The sequence below is a fragment of the Hydra viridissima genome, unplaced genomic scaffold (genome assembly GCF_058129835.1).
Source record: "Hydra viridissima isolate aposymbiotic clone 2 unplaced genomic scaffold, HvirCarnegie_v1 scaffold_1, whole genome shotgun sequence".
NCBI lineage: Eukaryota > Metazoa > Cnidaria > Hydrozoa > Anthoathecata > Hydridae > Hydra > Hydra viridissima.
Window position 1 is genome coordinate 13,725,926 of NW_028324300.1, and position 19,176 is coordinate 13,745,101.

The 19,176-nt window shown below is 31.0% G+C and overlaps 4 protein-coding genes across 6 annotated transcripts; 1 reads left to right on the plus strand and 3 right to left on the minus strand.

Annotated features, from left to right (window-relative positions):
* Positions 1 to 286: 286 nt before the first annotated feature.
* LOC145192570 (uncharacterized) lies at positions 287 to 3,913 on the minus strand. Of its 2 annotated transcripts, XM_090092630.1 has the most exons (3): positions 3,732 to 3,913; positions 1,094 to 2,793; positions 287 to 703 (listed from the first exon to the last, which is right to left on the minus strand). In XM_090092630.1, exons 2-3 carry the CDS (start codon positions 1,407 to 1,409, stop codon positions 354 to 356), a joined length of 666 nt encoding a protein of 221 aa, XP_089948756.1. In that variant the 5' UTR covers positions 1,410 to 2,793; positions 3,732 to 3,913; the 3' UTR covers positions 287 to 353. The 2 variants fall into 2 exon arrangements, with proteins under 2 accessions (XP_089948756.1, XP_089948749.1); XM_090092623.1 differs by lacking the exon at positions 3,732 to 3,913 and having other exon boundaries at positions 1,094 to 3,346.
* A 991-nt stretch (positions 3,914 to 4,904) lies between these two features.
* Positions 4,905 to 7,830, minus strand: LOC145187925 (uncharacterized). The gene is made up of 2 exons (XM_090076235.1): positions 7,542 to 7,830; positions 4,905 to 7,226 (listed from the first exon to the last, which is right to left on the minus strand). The coding sequence occupies exon 2, from the start codon at positions 6,547 to 6,549 to the stop codon at positions 5,278 to 5,280; it is 1,272 nt and encodes a 423-aa protein (XP_089932361.1). The 5' UTR covers positions 6,550 to 7,226; positions 7,542 to 7,830; the 3' UTR covers positions 4,905 to 5,277.
* Positions 7,831 to 10,886: 3,056 nt separating this feature from the next.
* LOC145187239 (putative skeletal organic matrix protein 5) lies at positions 10,887 to 14,277 on the plus strand. 2 transcript variants are annotated; one of them, XM_090092652.1, is made up of 3 exons: positions 10,887 to 11,068; positions 13,113 to 13,270; positions 13,452 to 14,097. In XM_090092652.1, exons 2-3 carry the CDS (start codon positions 13,205 to 13,207, stop codon positions 13,995 to 13,997), a joined length of 612 nt encoding a protein of 203 aa, XP_089948778.1. In that variant the 5' UTR covers positions 10,887 to 11,068; positions 13,113 to 13,204; the 3' UTR covers positions 13,998 to 14,097. The 2 variants fall into 2 exon arrangements, with proteins under 2 accessions (XP_089948778.1, XP_079919682.2); XM_080063556.2 differs by lacking the exon at positions 10,887 to 11,068 and adding an exon at positions 12,412 to 12,870 and having other exon boundaries at positions 13,452 to 14,277.
* A 2,035-nt stretch (positions 14,278 to 16,312) lies between these two features.
* Positions 16,313 to 18,911, minus strand: LOC145187484 (alpha/beta hydrolase domain-containing protein 17B-like). The gene is made up of 2 exons (XM_080063888.2): positions 18,096 to 18,911; positions 16,313 to 17,585 (listed from the first exon to the last, which is right to left on the minus strand). Exons 1-2 carry the CDS (start codon positions 18,737 to 18,739, stop codon positions 17,366 to 17,368), a joined length of 864 nt encoding a protein of 287 aa, XP_079920014.1. The 5' UTR covers positions 18,740 to 18,911; the 3' UTR covers positions 16,313 to 17,365.
* Between the last annotated feature and the right edge of the window lie 265 nt (positions 18,912 to 19,176).

Here is a 19,176-nt window from a genome sequence, read left to right on the forward strand (position 1 = left end):
GCCATTGGCGTCCGGCTCCCCAAAATACGGAAATCTTGAAAATCGTTTTATAGCATTAATTGCGAAATTTTGAGTATTTTAACAAAATTATGACTTTGTCAGAGATTGGTTTTTTCAAAAGCTATCGAATAAAATACTTTGGTGCGATAAATTTTTTAAATTTAAAAATATTTTACAACCATTTTTCATTCGTAATTTTTTTTTTTTTTTATTATATAAACTTAAATATCGATTTAATCATCGAAACAAGTCAATTTTACTGAGTCTTCAAAGATAAGAATTAAAGTTTGGGTTGTGTTTTTTATTCCAACTTAAAACAACTAACATTAAGTAGAATCTTTTTTTACATATGATTAACGTAATAAAGAAAATTTGACTTTGTCAAGCAAATCCAAATTTTGTCTAACTACTAAAATCGCGTTTAATGTTTCATCCGAAAGCCGAGTTCTCAAATGGGTGTAGACCATTGCAAAGCTACTGCAATCTCGTTCAACTTTGACCTGAGAAAATGCAGCACCAAAATCAATTTGAGAAACTTTGTAAAGTTCCTTCCAGTTAGGATCATCACGTTTTAAATGCCAATATTCAAGAATATTAAAATTTTCATTCACACCAATACGTGGCTCACTATATACAATATTTGTTATTTGTTGATGAATTCTTCTGTTTTGTATAATATCTATGCTTTGACGTTGACCTCCTCCTGAATGAAGAGATACCAATTATTTGTTTATCAAACAACAAGTATTGTCTAATCGAACTGATTATCGAATCATTAAAAGTTTCAAAGTTTTTCAAACACTTAAAAGATAAAAACTTTTCTTTAAAATTTGACTTTTTGACCTTAAATCAATAAAAGGTTAAACTACTTTTGTTTGGTTTGTGAAGAAAAAAAAAAAATGGAAGAAACGAATAATACTCTACGATGACGAAAATCATTAATATCAAGTTATTGAGTAGTATTGAACTTTTATTGACACACAGTGTGGAAATTCTTGATTTTTTAATGTAATTGAATAAAATTTGTTTAATGAACCGCTTGATATCAAATACTGGTTAAATATCAATTACTGAATGATAGTAAAATCTCTACCTGAAAGTTGAGTCAAACGTTCTTCATCTTCATCTCGTAAGTTTTCAGGCTGTCGAGCAATTTCAGCAAGTTGTCTTTGTGAGTTTGCAAAGTGATGAATCTTCAGTAAATGATCAACTCCACGGCTTCTCAATAAGTCGTTGAAAACTTCATGACTAGCACTATTCCATGCAAAACGAGGATCCAGTAAGAGAGCAGCGATGAAAGCATCACATTCAAAAAACCTTTGTGAACGTAAATTTAAAGCTTCTAGAAGTTTAGATGTTAAATTATTTTGTCCATCGGCAATCTTTTCTAAATTCATCACACTTCTCATTCATTGTAAAAAGAAGTCCGACATGGTATAGTCTGATCTTTGAAAATCCTTCATTGCATAAAATATCGGCTCGAATGTTCTTGCATATTCCTCAATAAGTTACCAGGTTTCATCATTTAATCTTAGCTCGCGGTTATTTCGATTAGTCCCGATTTGTTCATATATCGCGAGTTTTTCAAACATGTCTGATACCATGATGTAAGTACTACTCCATCTCGGAGCAATATCTTTGCGTGGTCTCTTGAGATCAGCAAAAATTGCATCATACTTAGGCGCTTGTGTATTTCTTATAAATTTTCTTATTTCAGCAAGAGTGGCTTCAAACGGCTCTGTTACGTCTTTTGCAGCTAATTGGCAAACATGCGCTCCACAAAACATTTTGGTACAGATTGCACCAATATTATTTTCTAACACATTTACTTTTCTCTCTTGTTCTTGAGTATGTGATAGCCTTTCGATCCCATCGTCTGTATCTTCAAAATTTCCTACAAGTTCTTCTTCAAAATTGACTCGGTCAAGCAGATCGAAATCTTCAAAATCAAACTGTTGTGCTTCCTCAACAAATTCATTACAAACGATCATTTGATTTTGCATTTCTCTGATAGCATCAGAAGCTTTGATCATGTTTTTACCTTGATCCGAACAAGCTGAGTAAATATCATCTGCCCCTTTCCCTACTTTCGCAATCAGAGTAATTAGCTGATCAGCTAAAACCGCTCCAGCTAAAAGCTTGCCGTCCGTGCTGAGTGATCATTCCCAAAGTTCGATCGTGCAATTTTCCATCTTTTGTATACCGAATACTTGCAGAAAAAGCATTTGTATTGAAACGAGACGCTGAATCAAACATTAATGATGGATATACATTTTCTATATCCTTTGCAATACTTTCATAAATTTGGCCAGCAGCTTTAAGAATAAATTCTTTTGCTTTTTGACGATTCCATCTCACACCAAAAGCTTGAAGAGCCTTTCTAATCGTCTCATTCTTCCCCATGTCATCAGCGACTGTCATAGGCAAATTTCTTATCAGAATCGATTTTATGAAGTCTCTTACTGTATCGTTTATATCGAAGTCAAATTTAACTTTTTTACGCGAAACGAAAATAACATTTTCTTCACCGTTACCCTCCTCATGATTGTTATTTCGAACTCTCCTCCTTTCCAAAATTTCTAGTCCTATAGCAATATCCTAGTGTTTTGAATGCAAATGGTTTTTGAGATGAGAAACATTTCCGGCAAGAATTGCTGGCTTTTGTTCTGCGCACACTTTGCATTTCCATTTGTTATTTTCAGTCAAAAAATATTCTTTTACTCGTGTATTTTGCATTTTTCTGTACATAAAGCTTAAATCATCCCCGATCAATCTCTCAGAAAAAAAGGTTAACTAAAAAAAAATAATAAAAATTACCATTTCTTATTACTCGAATCTTAATGAATAAGAAATTCGAACAATGAAAATTCCATCGTCTAGAGACGCTTTTCAAAAAAAGCTTAATGATACCGGTAAAGTACGAGATTTTTACTCCCACGTTTTTATTACTTAGTAAAAATCTCATAATTAATTTTTACTGTATTTTTATGTACAAATTTATTTTGCAACCACGTATTTTGTCAATACTTTTAAACGTTGCAACGTGTGGGGAAACCTATGGGGTAAATAATTAGTAAGAAAGCGACGAGATAAACAGTTTACATATTTATAGTTGTTTAAAATAATTGCATTGAGTTTTCAATTGTGTTTTGTAGTGGTGCGATACTAGCTTAGTTTGGCATGTACTTTTGTATGGCGCAGTTTTCAACTTAAAAAAATTCAAAATTTTTAAAGAATCTTTTTTTTTAATTTTTGTTTAGAGAAAAGTTATTTGGTGTAAAGAAGAGCAACACCACATAATTAAGTTTTTGAATGATGCTTATGATATTTCCAATGAGGCAAATGCATTATCTGGCCGCATTGGCATCAATTCAACCACAAAAAATATTCAAAAATTTTTTGGTAAAGAATGGTAAATTCCATAGCCACTTTTATTTCAGAATGTAATAACTTTCAAAAAGCTAAAAAAAAGAACCTTCAAGTGAAAATTGTTACAAATCGTTTCAGTTCAAAAAGTTAGCATAAAGCAAGTTATGATTGATTTGACTCGATTGCCATAAGTGATATGTTATTTTCAAAAATTTTGAATTTTTTTTAACTTAAAAACTACACCACACAACAAAAGTGCAGGCCAAATTAAGCTAGTATCACACAACTGATAACATAAAATGATTATAAGTAGTATAAACAACTATAAATATATAAACTGTTTACCTTATCGCCAGATTTACCTAGATGACACATCTCATTAATGTTAATTATGAATAGCTTTGTTTTTCTTCGAAAATTCGATTTATCAACACCATTTACTAGTAGCTGTCTTTGGATTATTTTGTCTTTTAAAAAAATACAAACGTCAACTAATTCGGTATGCGGCGTTTAATTTTTAATGATACAATCCATTTAAAAATCTAAAAGAGAAAATTTTAATTTTATTCGTACGAAATGGAATCGCTTCTTTATTGCTTTTCAAGAAACCGCAATCTTTAAAACGATTAAAAGTAATGACAAAATACAAGAGGTCGCAAAGTACATGTTTGCCGCAAAATATTCTAACTTGGGGATAAATACCTGGTGATGACCGTAAAAGTTTTATGAGATTTTTACTTGAGGAATTAAAAAAAAGCGTAGTAGTAAAAATTTTATAGCAAACTGGAAATTTCAATAAGTAAAAAAAATCTCCTTAGTATAATATTTGATTCGACGAATGCGCATTTTCCATTTTCAAAAAAAAAAAAAATCAATTTTCATAAAAATTTTAATTATTGGAAAAAATTCAATTAAAACCGATACTAATTTCTAAAATTTTTAATGAGCATTTAAGAATATTGGGTTTGTCAAGAATTTTTAACAATATCTAATGAGTAAAATTAAGAATTTAATGCTATGGTTGAAAAGTGACAATTTTAATTCAACCGATGAGCGACTTGTTCAAAAGTTCAAACTTTGATCCCATCAAAAACTGACAATTTATTTTCTATTAGTTTTCGTGGAAAAGGTTTTTTAGCCAATGGCACGGACATTTTAACTCTTGGTTTGAATATAAACCTTCAAATTTTGTTGATAGCTATAAAAAAAAAACCACTCTGACAAAATCATAATTTTTTGAAATAGTCAGTTTGACAATAAATTTCATATAAAACGCAATTTTAATTTCAATTTTTTAATATTTGAATCCAATTAATCTTTAAATTGCTTGTTAATTTAAAAACAAACTTTTTAAAATTAACAAGCAATTTAAAGATTGAATTTTTTTTATGAAAATTTTGCTTTTTTGTCTTCAACTTCAGGCGGCGCACAGTGGAGTATTTATGGTAAAAAGTTGATCAAAATTATTTTATGGCTTTTAACAATTAGATAAACAATTAAAAGTAGTTTAAAATCATAATATAATATTTAAATTAATTGTGCAGGTTTTTTTTTTACTCAAAACACACTTTTGCATATAAACCATACAAAAAGAAGTTTAAAAAAAAAAAACTAAAAAAAAAACTAAACAACAATATAAACTGTTAAACTTCAATTAAAACATTAAATGCCTTAAAAGTAAAAATATTTTTAAAAAGTGATGCAAATACAAACAACTTAAACCAAAGGAAATATACAAATACACATACTATAAAGGTGAAATAAACCCTACTATAAAGGTAAAAACAACATAAAATAAAAAAAAAATACTTAAAAAACGATAAAAAATAAACATTAGTCTGATTCATTTTCGCTAGATGCCTCCTCTTCATATTGTTGTAGTTCATTCAATGTTTCTGGTTGCAAGAACTATAATGCCTCACTGGAAATAGCATTTCTTTTATTCTTGAGCCTCTTTCTGACACTGCTCAACAAAGGATCGGAACTTAACAGAAGTCTGTTTATGATATCCCTATTACAAATTTCTCTTGAAAATTTCCTCGAGAAATTCTGTCTATAATCACGGAAGTGCTTGTTTCGAGCCTCAGCCGCCTCTTCCGATAATTGACCAATAGGCAATATAGCTTGATCAATTATTGTGGCACCATGTCTCAATATCTTGTGCATTGTAGGAGCCATTGGATACCATCCATAAATTTCAACATAAAGTTCTGCTGTCAGTTCTGCAAACTTTTCAAATTTTTTGATATCTATTTTATATCCACTTGACAGGGTTTCCAAAATGATACTACAATTTTTAATAAGTCCAATGTTAACTCCTGTAATGCAGGATGAGGTTTGAGGATCTGAGAAAAATCTTCTTGATGTATTGCCATCATTAGTATTCCCAAAACCTGCAGTTGGAATATCCACCAGCAGCCCCATTTTCTCTTTGAATTTGTTTTGAATGTTTTTTTTTGTTTCAGCTACAATTATTTTATCATTTTGTGTTCTCGCTTGCCATTTTTTTATGGGAATGTGGTATGATAAATGTAGTAAAGATTCGAAAAACCTAATCCTTGTATGCAATATCGATAAACCAAATTTAAGGGCATCTGGATTATCTATGTTTTTTATGGTTAAATTATTAAAGTCTTTTGATGTTAGTCCACATATATAGCACCTCATAGTAGATGTCGTGTTGGTTGCAGCATTGCATACTTTTGCATCAACCATTGTAAATGCCAAGGTATGCTTTATATGTATAATACCACCTAAAAACTTCGATATTTCAGTTTTTTTTAAGTTTTTTATTTGATCTTCTACATAGCAGATTTCTTCATTTGTTATGTCTTTAGTTTCATGGATAAAACGAATTCGAATTGGGCGACAATATCTTGTAGAAGAGGGCACAGGGTTTTGCCAAATAATCTTCTGGCTACCAATATGACATATAAGCCGTAGAGGCACAAATGAACTTTGAAAAATGTTAGAGTCACTATCTGTACTATTTTGGAATTTTTGTTTAAATGTTTGCTGCTGTGAGCCATCACAACCCCATTTTGATAACATTTCTAAATTGCTTCTTTCTTCTTCGTTTAAGGTTTCCAAAACTTCATCCAAATATTCACACAAGCGTCTAGTTGTGTGGTCTAGAATATCTTGTAGTTTAATTTCACAACATGTTTCTGAAACCGTCATTGACTCTTGTGGAGGATAACATTATTTTTTTGATTCTTTCAAAAGCGAATAACATGGATAAATGTTTTTATTAGCTGCATGAATTATTTCATATTGTCTCCTTGTCATATTGGCTTCCACAAAAATTGATAATGCTTCTGATGGTGTGTGTTTTTTTATAACATTTGTCTGAATGGAATTGAAGTTTTCTCTATATTTGTTTGCCTTTTCCGGTGAGCAGCAAATATCTTTCATTATTCTAGACGCATCACAATGTCCTGCATCACGCTGACTCATTTGGGCAGCATAGGTTAGTTGTGCATAAGATAATTGGTCTCTCAAAGCTTTTGTTCTACGCCTCTTGCTTGGCGAACTCAACAACTCGAAATCTTTTGATGGTCGACCAGGCCTTTTTATTATACAGGTGGGTAAACTTATGATACCATTGAGCCATAGTTCATTGTGCTTCAAAAAACGTTCTTCTATGTAGTTAGCAGCTATCCATTTTTGTTTAAAATGACACTTGAAAGTATTTAAGGCGTTTTTTAGTGAACTTTGTTCATTTTCAGTACATTTTGTAATAATTTTGAGATGATCTTCTAAAAACACAAATTTATCATCAATTTTTTTCTTTGGGAATTGTTTCATAACATCGTAGAGTTCTTTTCTAGTCATCTCTTTCACCTTTGGTTGGGATTCTGAAAAAAAAAAAAGAAATAAGTTTTTATACAAAAGACAACGTTTTTGTCGTATAATTTAATCAAAATTAAATTTTAAAAAATGGAAGATTTATGTGGAACATTTTATTTCAAAAATCCTAACTAGAATAACTAATGTTTAAGTTACATAAAAAATCTTTGCTAAATTCGGCTTAATTCATATACGAAAACAATTTTGAATATAGTATTTACAAAAAAAAATCAAACAATCTAAGTCTCGAATATATATTTTTAAAAAATCTCACTTTGTTAAGTAAAATGAAGAAACTATACATTTATTTTGTATGTACATACCTTCTTCTTCAACGTTCATCGTGATTTATTAAAGGTTTTACAGCATACAAGCTTAAATAATACTTTTAAAAGTTGTATTTGACAGGAAGCGTAAAAAACAAATACAATGAGCTCACGCGAAGTCCGAGTTTAAACTTTTTTTATACCTGGAAGGGGGAGTGGGCAACACTAAAATTGTTGTTTAGTGATGTAGCCTTTATAAATCTTTCATGATATATAGTTAATAGTACACTTTTACAAAATTTTTGTAATCGACTTTTGATCGACTATTACTTTGAAATACTCCACTGTGCGGCGGGAGGCAAAAATTTCGCCTACAGTTTAGCGGCTGCAGTTACCTGGGAGGCAGAAACCACTGGGGTTGGCCTCCAAATCAACTTGCCTCCAAAATATCTTTTGACAACGACCGTCAATGGCTTTCGCCTACCAATTGGCGGCGGCCTCCAAAACATTCTGCCTCCAAATAAAACTTCTGGTTGCGGCCGCCAAATGGGAGGCGGAAGCCACTGAAGGCGGTCTCCAAATTAACTTGCCTCCAAAAGAATCTTCTGACGGCGGCCCTCAGTGGCTTTCGCCACACGATTGGCGGTGGCATCCAAAACATTCTGCCTCCAAATAAAACTTCTGGTTGCGGCCGCCAAATGGGAGGCGGAAGCCACTGAAGGCGGTCTCCAAATTAACTTGCCTCCAAAAGAATCTTCTGACGGCGGCCCTCAGTGGCTTTCGCCACACGATTGGCGGTGGCATCCAAAAAATTCTGCCTCCAAAACAAAGTTCTAACTGCGGCCTCCAATTGGGAGGCGGAAGCATCTGGAGGTGGAAGCCAGAACATTCTGCAGGCAACAAAAGTTTAGGGAAGCGGCCGTCATTAGCTGCGGAAGAAACGTGGAGGCGAGAAGATTTCTGCCGTTTATCATCTATGGTTTAAAACAAAAGATTTGTAACAATATGCAACGAGCATGGTTCACAAAAAAAACTATTGTTGCACGTCCATCTCTTATACGTCTATGAAAGCACCAAACCTTTCACTAAAATTTGCATCGTCATTAAAAATCTGACTTAGATATTTTCTCTAGTGGTAGATGCTATAATCGTTTTTGGTATAACAGCATCTGTGTTTGAGGCTGCAGTGACAAAATTTTCATTTCCAATCTTTAACACCAATACGTATTCTGTGTAAAAGCTTTACTCTAGTAATAAACAATAATCTCGCTTTATTAGTCCAATATTGGTGATTTTGGCACGCATTGGCTAAGAATAAATAGATTAAGATAATACTGGCGTAGTTTTAAATATATTGACTAATGTAAAGTTTGGGGCCAATAACGTTTGTGGACTTTGAATAAAAGAACAAAAGAGCATTCTTCTGAGCAGAAAAGTTTAGGTAAGATGTTTTTGTTGATTTTTTTAGATTTTCATATGAGTTTGGCTTTAAAACAAACAAAAGCTAAAAAAGAAAACTTATCTAGCGTATTTGTAGTTGCTAAAATCCACAAATTGTTAAAAATTATCGCTCTTTGATAAATTTTTTTATCGCTCTTTGATAGATTATTTTCGACTTGTTCAAAAGGAGCAGTGGGCTTCGAACGCAGGCCGAAGCAAAGAGACATTTGAAACTTCAACACTATCTCTTTCAAAATCTCGCCTGTTTCCTATCACTTTGCTTGAAAAAGAGCGAACCGATTGGTCGTACATAAGCGTCTGCGTATCGTTTTATTTTCGTATCGTTATCATTCCGATATGATATTGGAAAAAAAATGTCATCGGAATGACGAGAGTTCAGGTATATACCGAGATTTAAACTAACTATAAAACCGGTTAAAAATTTTTTAACAATGTTTTGTCGTAACCATTCCGACAAAATGTTTTTAAAATTTCACCCAATCTTGCCATTCAGTCAAGAGAAAAGGTCCACACTATTTCGCGTCCTGAAAAGAAAATTAAGAGAATGGAGTGAAAGGCGTGAAAACGCTGCGAGTGACGTACTAGAGTAACTAGTACGTAACTAGCGAGTGCGTTAAAAGTACATTTATCTAGTAGAACACTTATGCTCTAAAACATTTATATAGTGCAACAATATCATGAACTTAATACTTGGTAGGCCTTTAGTATCATAAACCTATTTGACATCGATGTGAAGAGCATATATTTGACAAGTGTCCTTATTCTTCTAAGGTTTTTTAATTGTTGTAAATAAATTGTATTTGTTGATCTTGTGTCTACCAACTGATGATCCAAATATTCCCATAAGTGAAATATAAAACTTATGCTAGGAACTAGCTGTAACTATTTGAAAACGATTATTTTTTCGAAAGACATCTTTATTGATTATGCTAGATGTTTAGGATTGTTGTCGTCTAGGAAGATCCATTCTTTTTCGCAGCTCATCTCCTTAAAAGGAACCAAGATTATGTTTTTAACTATGTCTTTATACTTATCTTTATCCATAATATTTTTAACAAGATGAATGGGCCTTTTATAGTCTTATAGTTTTATAGTTTTTTTTTTAGTCTCTTTCAAAAATGTTTCATCCATCATTTATCACATTTGGTTGGCAAAATATCAACAACAAAACAAACATTAAATTTTTGGAGGTTGGTAAGTATAATTAATCCCCCCTCCCCTCCCGACCCAAGTAGTATGAAGTTTGACTCGTCGCTCTAGATAAAGTTTTTCCACTCTTTAGGAGTCCAATTCAAAGATTTCTGAGCATACTGGAGGCGAACTATTTTGTTCTTCGTAGAAATAAAGAGCCTCTTTTGCTAGTTGTCAACCAAACAAGTTTGTAACTACGCAGGCTTCAGTTTGTTATTGTAATTTGAAAACTCTTTAAACTGCAAACTGAAAATTTGTGTCGATGTCACAAACTTACTGATCTTTTTCTCCAATCAGTTTTTCTCAAATGATTTTTTATTATCTCTTTTATCTGTTGCTGATGAACTTTCTTTCATTGTTTTCTACACATCTAGTGGATTTCTTTACAATATCTCTACACATCTATATATATCTTCTACACATCTAGTGGATATCTTTACAATATGAAAAACTCTTGTCTTGTTACTTTGTCATCATAGTTTTCTGGACCAACAATTCCTATAATCAAACTTTTTACAGTTGAAGTTCTTTGGCATGTTTTGGCAATTTTTACAGCTCATGACTCTGTATAAATCATTAGGTTAGAAAAGGTTAGTTTTTTAACATTCCTAATGTAAATTATTTAAAGATCAATTATTTACAGAATGCAGACAAAACATTAGAGAAAATTGTTGATAAATAAGAAATTAGGTGCACGGCGATGTTAAGATTTATTGTAAATATATTTTTGAAAGAAATAGTTAAAAAGAAAATTTTTTTTTACGCAGAATCTAAATTAAGTTGCATGTCTCCTGTGAAAATTTTAGTTTTAATCTCGAAGAAAATCTGAAGAAACAAAAACGTGGCCACACCTTTGCACATAAAAGTAGATTGCTGTGTACTGTGAATTACTTTAACGTGGATTCCTTCTCGAACTTAATTTACCTTTTCACGTAAGTTTAAATTTTTAAAGAAAGTAAATGCAGCCACATTTAAGACCTATAAAAGTTGAACCAATAGTTCTACTGTTTTATTTATCTATTTAATGGATTGCGCTCTAGACTGTTTACATTTGGTTAGTTACAAAAAATTACTGATTTAAATTGGAATTTAAGAAATTTCAAACGCTTAGCACGAAGTGAAAAATCTCAGACAACTCAGTCAAGCCAACACAAAGTATCGCACACTTACATCGTTAGGAAACAAGTACGAATCGTCAAGTTTAGAAGTACCTCTCAAAAATTTAGAAGCAATTTTTTATTTTAAGAAAAGGAAGAAAAAACCAAAACTGAAGTTATTTATATTTTAGTTCTATTTAAGCGATAAGTCAAGCAATTAGATTGGGCTGAAACGCTTCAATAAGATTTTTTTGTATTTTGTTAAGCAAATGAGCTTGGCATTCGGATCATTTATTTGTTGAAATAAAAAAAACTTTCACAACTAACATCATTTCCTGACCAAAAAATAACCTCTTTATTCAATCTTGTTTAAATTGCCCGAGTTTTTATTTCCAAAACAGCACTGAAACATTATTCTTCCTCCATCATGCTTAGTATGTGGCACTGTACACTCTACTTGAGCTCTTTCATCTTTTAAACCTCAATTGAACACTCTTATTTCTACCAAAAATTAAAAATCTGTGCAAATAATTTATTTTTTTTTGCTTCTAACCATAAGCGGAGACTCAAAAAAGTTGTCTTTTAACGGAGGAAACGGATTCATAATGGCAATTTTCATTTAATTTTGCTGTAGTTTGTCGATTTGTTAGACGTTAATTTCAAAATAACGCCGGCTTAACATAAATACTACAGTAATACGTAAGCGAAATTAACGTTTTTTGGTTAAAAAATTTTTAATGTTAATTTTTTTTTTTTTACTGAACGATGCGATATTTTAAAAATTTAAATATTATCCCCCCCCCCCCCCTGATGAGATTTTTTGAATATGCACTACGTAAATAATACAATGCTTATAGTTTTAAAGAATATTTTAGGTAATTATTTATTAATTCTTAGTTTATTATTAAATTGTAATTACTATTATACATTTGCTATTTATTTCGCTTAGATATGCAAATCTGATCTGTTCGATAACAAAGCAGTAATAAAATATTCTCTTTAAACAATACTGCATGAAATCTTTTTACGTTGGTTCTCAATTATTTATTTATTGGTTTATTTATTGATTTGTTGATCACATGAAAACTTATTTTATTCACTTCATTTAAATTTGAATGTTTAAAATAAAGATTAACGTTACGCAACTGATCTTGATATAAAATTTTCTTTACTATTTACATTTAGTAAAAATAATCCCTCCTTTCTTTCGCATCTATTTCCTCTTTTTTTTTTTGATGTTGTTGAGTTGCGAACCAAAGCGATAAGATATTTCTAGATTGGTTGGTTAAGTGCTATCATGATGTTAACGTACTTTCTGTCCATCTTAGCATTACGGTTTAGAAGTTGTACAGATTATAAAGGAAGTGGTGCTATTTATTTGAAAAGAAACCATTTGCATTTGGGTGATAAGATCTCCTTTCAAACATTGAACAAACTTACACAACTGCAGTGCGTCCACGCATGTATTAAAAATAAGAGATGCTCTTCGATTAGTTTTGAAAAAAAAGATAGATTTCTAGGAGAGTGTGGTCTACAGGAGAAAAGTGAAACTGAAGAAATTCAACGTCACACTTACGATAGAGACGTACGAAGCATTTATAATCAAGGAATCGTTTATTTCGAGAGCTTTTCATTCAGTAAAAAAAAACGTTTTTATTTACTTATATTAAATGTATAAGGCATCTTTAGCTAAGTTAAAAAAAGTCCTGTTATGTCCTCTATTTTATCTAGTCCTCTAGTCCTCATTGTCTAAACTCATGTATGTTAGATGGAACGAATTTTCGTTTTCACCTTCATAACATGTCTTGGTTTATAAATGAATCCATATGGTTTGAGATTACAGTTTGAATTTTTACAAAAAGTTTTTTTATTTATATAGTATACAGCAGCTGTCAAGAAGGATTTGAAAGTGGTAATAGGTTGACAGGTAATTACTTCTTAAGCAACGAGTTAAAATGGCATTACTGCAACATGGGGGAACTAAAAAACTGCGGTGTTGGAGGATGGACTTTAGCAATGGTTATTGACGGGGAAAAGGTTTAGTTATTAATTTTCATCCACTGTCCTTTGTTTTTTTTATTTTTTTTGTTCTTGTTGTTGTTGTTGTTTTGGTGTGTAAAAATATACCCATATTATATATTTACACGCAAGTTTATGAAAAAAAAAAGCTATCTTTTTAACATGTAATTCTTATAAATATTCAACTATTTTTTTCAAGCCAACATTCGCATGGAATTCACCATATTGGCTAAATGATGCTATATACAATGCTGACAAAGGGTTTTTATCGCCATTATCAGAAGAGGCTAAATACCCAGCATTTTCACACTTAAGGTTTTCGGAAGTTTGTCTCGGCATGAAATCCAAGAAAAGTGGAATAAGTTATATGAAGATTCCGGAATTTAAATCTCCGCAAACGTTAAAAGAAATTTTTAACGGTCCTTTTCAGAAGATTGAAAATGGACGCGAAGCATGGTTGAAGTTACTTAATGGATCAAAACTTCAAGCTGATTGCTCAGGTACAAGCCACGAAGGCTTTAACATTCAAGGAAAAGCGACTAATGTACGGCTTGGAATAACATGCTACGACGAAGGTCTGAGTCCTGAATGGACCGATTCTTGGATTGGCTTAGGTGGTGAAAATTTGTTTTGCCTCGAAAACGATTATCTTCCGCAGCCACAATCTTCATCGGGTAATCAATGCTGCTCAGAAAGGTGCAGCGAGTTTTCTTTAAAAGCTATGTCTTATTTATTTCTAAAATAGCAACTTACTTTCTGAATTTTTAGGTTTTTAAAATCAAAATTTAAAACTTACTCCAAAAAATATAAAAGTTTGCTATTTTTGAATATAATTTTGTTTTTTAGGGAAAAAAAAAAAAATTAACTTAATTTTTAGTAAAATTTTGTTAAGTTTTTAAGGAAAACTCGATGTTTTAGACGTTTTGACTCGATGTTTCAAAAGTTTCATATTTCTTCAGTTAACATATTTAAGCTGATGTATATACATTCATAGATTATAAGTATGAAGAACTAGGTTTCATATTCTCTTAATGTGTGTTTTTCTCACAATTCATACTATTCTGCTATCGCCTTTGTAATAGCGAAAACGCATTAGGTATTGACCAGTTTCAAGTTTACGCACATTTAAATTATTGAAGTAGCGCCTCATCTGTCGTTTTTTACTTTTGCGACTACGTCTTGTTATCGACAAATTACGGGGGAAAGAAATAGAAAGATGAATTACGGGGGAAAGAAATAGAAAGATATAACCTTCTGACTAACAGCTAACAACTAGTAGTGTTTTTCAAGTTTAACAACTTTTGAAAATTGTACTTTAATACTTAGTAAGAATATATAATTAAGATAATCAGATTATTGGAAATGTTAGAAGAAAAAAAATCTTATATTAAGGAATTCGGCTGCAAATCCATTTTTAATGAAGAAAAGCACCATAATTGGTCAGTTAATGAAGAAAAGCACCACAATTGGTCAGTTAATGAAGAAAAGCACCACAATTGGTCAGTTAATGAAGAAAAGCACCATAATTGGTCAGTTAATGAAGAAAAGCACCATAATTGGTCTGAGCGCTCGCCTTAAATACTTTATTGAGCTTTTAATTGATCATTTTAAATGAGATTCAAAAAAAAAGTATTCTGCCTAAATTTGCTGGTAGCTTTTTGGATTACAAAGACCTAAAGACAAGAATGCGATTAAAATATTGGATGCATAAAATCTCAATAACATAATTTTGTTCAGTCGTAACGAATAGGCTACAAATTTCAGCCATTTGAAAAAAAAAAGCGATTTTAAAACAATTTATATATTTTTTTTATTTATTATCCACATATTTGAATATGCAAGGCATTAAGATTCCGAGTAAAAAAAAAAGCAATAAATTCACACTTTATGTTATTTTGCTTCAGCCCTTCAGCCATTTTTACAAGATATTGCTCAGAATTCCTATTCGATTAGCGACCTTTAAGCTTAATTTAACAGCAAGTTTTAAATAACAAATTTATAAATGAATTTAAACTTGTCACACCAAAAAACATTTTGCTATTTTAAACGCATAAAAGAGTTTTATGTTAATAAACTTTAGAAAACTTAGTTTATCTTAAGAGATTTGTATAGAAGTTGGTTACTATTAGTTATTATTTTTTAAAAAACAGAACCCCGCCGACGCTTAAAAATAACGTAAAGAATTTATAAGCAAGACTTTGAGCTTCGAAATAATATTTGAGGAAATATTTAAAAGTACTCAAAGTAATATCTATATATCGGATATCAAATAAAAATAATTTGAACTCAAACTAGAAATACCTATACAGGTCCATTGTTTTCTCTATATGCAAAGATTAATTTCACGTAATTTTACGATGTGAAGATAAGTTATCAACATCTCAATAATATTACACTCATGTTACTGAGCCTTAAGGAGATTTATCGTAAAAAGATTTTTCACCAGATAAAAATCGAATCACTTTTTGTTGTTGTTGTTGTTGCTTTGTTTTGTTATCTAACTATCGATAAGTCTGGAAAATGATCGCAGGAGAGTCTATTTACAAGATGATGCAAGTTTTGGAACTATTGTTTAATAGTTTAATAATTAAATTTCATTTTAGGATTTAAATGTTTTTTTTGTGTAGTTTAATTTGAGATTCTTTCCGACTTTTTTTTTTTGAAAGAAATAATGGCATGACGTAAGATAAAATAAACATTATCAAAGGGATGATTTTTTACTTCCTATATCTGAGGGGAATGTTATTCAACTAACACACATAAGAAAATTTTTTTAAAAAATACACACAAAAACAAGTCTGAAATTATTATGCTCTTTTTATAGTTATTGATCAGCAAATGCAGCAAATTTAGTAAAAAAACTCAACGTCCACGCAGGATAAAGGAGGCCTTAATAAAAGCAACGCTCAAAAAAAAGCTCCTCAAGATAACGAGCGGTGTATAAGCCTGACGCGTAATGAAAATTTACTAGAAGTCTGTTACCTCCCAAACAGAAAATTATGTTGCCTTTTTTTTTTTTAATTTGAAACGGGTTTTGTTCGAAGATAGACATAAAATAAATTCAGTGCGCAAGTACATGCATAACATATGTATAACGTAAAAATAAATAAAAAAATATTACTACAAGTATAATGAATCTGTTTTGCAGATTGAGTATCAAGCATAATTTTCAATTCCTGAAGCTATAAAGTCCTGACATAACTAACGACATAACAATCGACGTAATACAAAGATGAAAGGCAACATAGATTGAAATAATGATAAGTCAGATTGAAATTTTCAGAACCATTTTATTTTTGGAAAGGATTCAAAAAAAATAATAAAAAAGGTCAACAAGAAAACAGTTATAACCGGTGAATATAAATAATGTTAGAAGTTTACATAATAACAAAACACATAACTGAACTTCTGTAAAAAAAATTTTTAATGAAAACTTTTGCGATTTTCTTAAACAAAACAAAAAATATATATTCAATATATACATTAATCAGGAATGTCATAGCATTGTCATGAAATGATTAAGAAAAACCTTTTTTTTTTTTTGAAATGTTTTTATATTTTAAAGCCACTCTTCAGTTTACTTTGACAATCTTGAATAAATTTCTTAAACTGGAACAAAAAGTCCAGCAAAAATGTTTGAGATTTTCTTGCACAGATTTTCTTAATGTTTGAATTACTAACAAAAATGCATTTAAAAGAAAAAAACCTTTTTTACCAAGTGGTTAAATTATTTCAAATTTTATAATTTTAAATACTAAAAATGAAAGTTTGCTTAAAAGTTAATTTTCCAATTTTCTTTGATGAATGATTAAACATGCAAAAAAATGGATAAATGCATAAATCCTCTAAATTTCGTGAAAATAAAAATATTCTTACATATTTTTACCTTCTTTTGTACCCTGTGCATTTATTGAGACTTTCAGTAAAAAAGAGATGCCAATTTAGATCTGTGTGCTGTGATGCTGAAGTTACCAATCCAATAATAAGCAGTACTATGAATTACCAAAATTCATTAAATATCTCTTCACAATCTTCTAACTAATATATTTCTGCCAAAAAAAATTTATCAGTAAACTTATCCACAAACTTGGGAAGGAAAACAATTTAATTTATTTATTCTTTGACTAGATCATACTGGACAAACTGTTTTAAACGCTCTAAATATTGGCCATATAGTTCAACATCATTATGGCCTGCACCTTCTACCCACAAAGGTTCAACTGCTTTTGGAGATTTTTCATATATAGCTAATCCATGAGAAAAATCTATAACTTCATCTTCTGTACCATGAATTACAAGAACAGGTGAAGAGATTTTGTGGCACTTCTCGATGCTAAATAAATATGAAATATTACAAATTTCTACATCACTTATTCTAATGAGTTATTCACTCTTTAATTGTTACATCAACTAAAAATTATACCACTTGACTTGAATGGTTTTAGAAGTAATTTATTTAGAGGTAATTAATTGGGTGTAAGAAATATTTTCTCTTTATAAAACCCTTGTGTTTAAATAACATAAACATGCATTTTTTAGTTAAAAATAAGTTCATAAGTTTTTACATCATAAGTATAATACATGAACAACTACATAGAATCTCTCAACCAAAACCATTATACATAACACAAATAAATAAAAACTATATATGTTGAATAGAGAGAGTACACATTTGTTATAATACAAAAATTATATCACACACACACACACACACACACACACACACACACACACACACACACACACACACACACACACACACACACACACACACACACACACACACACACACACACAAACACACACACACAAAGAATAAGTATGAAAATTTTTGATAACTGACCTTGGAAAAACGTCAAAGCAATATGTTTTTTTGGTCTCAGGAAAAGCAACTCTCATTCCTGACATCAATGGTGAATGTAATATTACTCCTGCACATTCAAATCTAGAAGCTAAATCAATTGTTGGCACAGTTCCTATACTTTGCCCATAGAGTAACACTTTATCTGGACTTATTCCATATCTAGTCCTCAGAGAATGCCAGGCAGCATCAATATCTGCATAAATATTTTTTTCTGTTGGTTTTCCACTACTTTGACCATATCCAGAATAATCATATGAAAATATATTACAATTTATTCTCGTTCCAAGTCCAATATAAAAACTACTCATTTGACCTAAATCTACAGCATTTCCATGGCTAAATAATATAGTAAATTTTGCTGTAGGTGAGCACCTCACAAACATGCAAGAAACTCGATTTCCTCGATTTGTCCTGGCCTGAAAGACCTCAATACAGTCTAGTTCTTTCTGACCATATTGCCATTCTGCTCTTTCACTAAGATGAAGTGCCCAAGTGCCATCTCCAAGTTCCTGGATAGTGTAAGTTGGTTCTGGAGGAAGAAAGGCCAGTTTCGAAGCAATAACAGAAGGGCACGGAGGGCAGCAGAAAAGACAACATAGTTCTGAAAATGAGAGACCGTTCATTTTGAAAATAAATTCATAAATTCATGATTACAGTATACCCTTAATGAGTCATAATAAAAACAAACATCAGCGCTTAAACTAAAATGCGTTATGTTTAATTCCGAAGCTTGACTTCCGCCTTTACTACAAGATGGCAGCCTAAAGTCGCGTTTAAGAAGTATGGCACTATATAAACAGCGTCGGGTTAGTAAACAAACGCGTAAAAGACGAACAGATGTAGTGTGCTTCTATTAGTCCGAAAAAAAGAAGACTTTCAGTTTCGGATAAAATAAAGAATGAAAATTAAACAATTTTCCTCCTCACATCATTGGTTGGGGTTTAAAAGCATATTTTTAAAAGGAGTTTCTGTTACAAGTTCATTCGTTAACCTTTTTTTTATTTAAAATTGTTTCTTGTTTTGTTAAAAACAATTCTATTTCATTCCCTTCACAAACGTT

Excerpts from the sequence above, each read along its gene's own strand:
- LOC145192570 (XM_090092630.1), bottom strand. The coding sequence starts at position 1,409 with ATGAGAAGTGTGATGAATTTAGAAAAGATTGCCGATGGACAAAATAAT. Across the intron at positions 704-1,093 it reads ACGTTTGACTCAACTTTCAG|GAGGAGGTCAACGTCAAAGC; the intron begins GTAGAGATTTTA and ends CTCTTCATTCAG.
- LOC145187925 (XM_090076235.1), bottom strand. The coding sequence starts at position 6,549 with ATGACGGTTTCAGAAACATGTTGTGAAATTAAACTACAAGATATTCTA.
- LOC145187239 (XM_080063556.2), top strand. The coding sequence starts at position 12,531 with ATGATGTTAACGTACTTTCTGTCCATCTTAGCATTACGGTTTAGAAGT. Across the intron at positions 12,871-13,112 it reads TTTCGAGAGCTTTTCATTCA|TATACAGCAGCTGTCAAGAA; the intron begins GTAAAAAAAAAC and ends TTATTTATATAG. Across the intron at positions 13,271-13,451 it reads TGGTTATTGACGGGGAAAAG|CCAACATTCGCATGGAATTC; the intron begins GTTTAGTTATTA and ends ATTTTTTTCAAG.
- LOC145187484 (XM_080063888.2), bottom strand. The coding sequence starts at position 18,739 with ATGAACGGTCTCTCATTTTCAGAACTATGTTGTCTTTTCTGCTGCCCT. Across the intron at positions 17,586-18,095 it reads TGCTTTGACGTTTTTCCAAG|CATCGAGAAGTGCCACAAAA; the intron begins GTCAGTTATCAA and ends ATATTTATTTAG.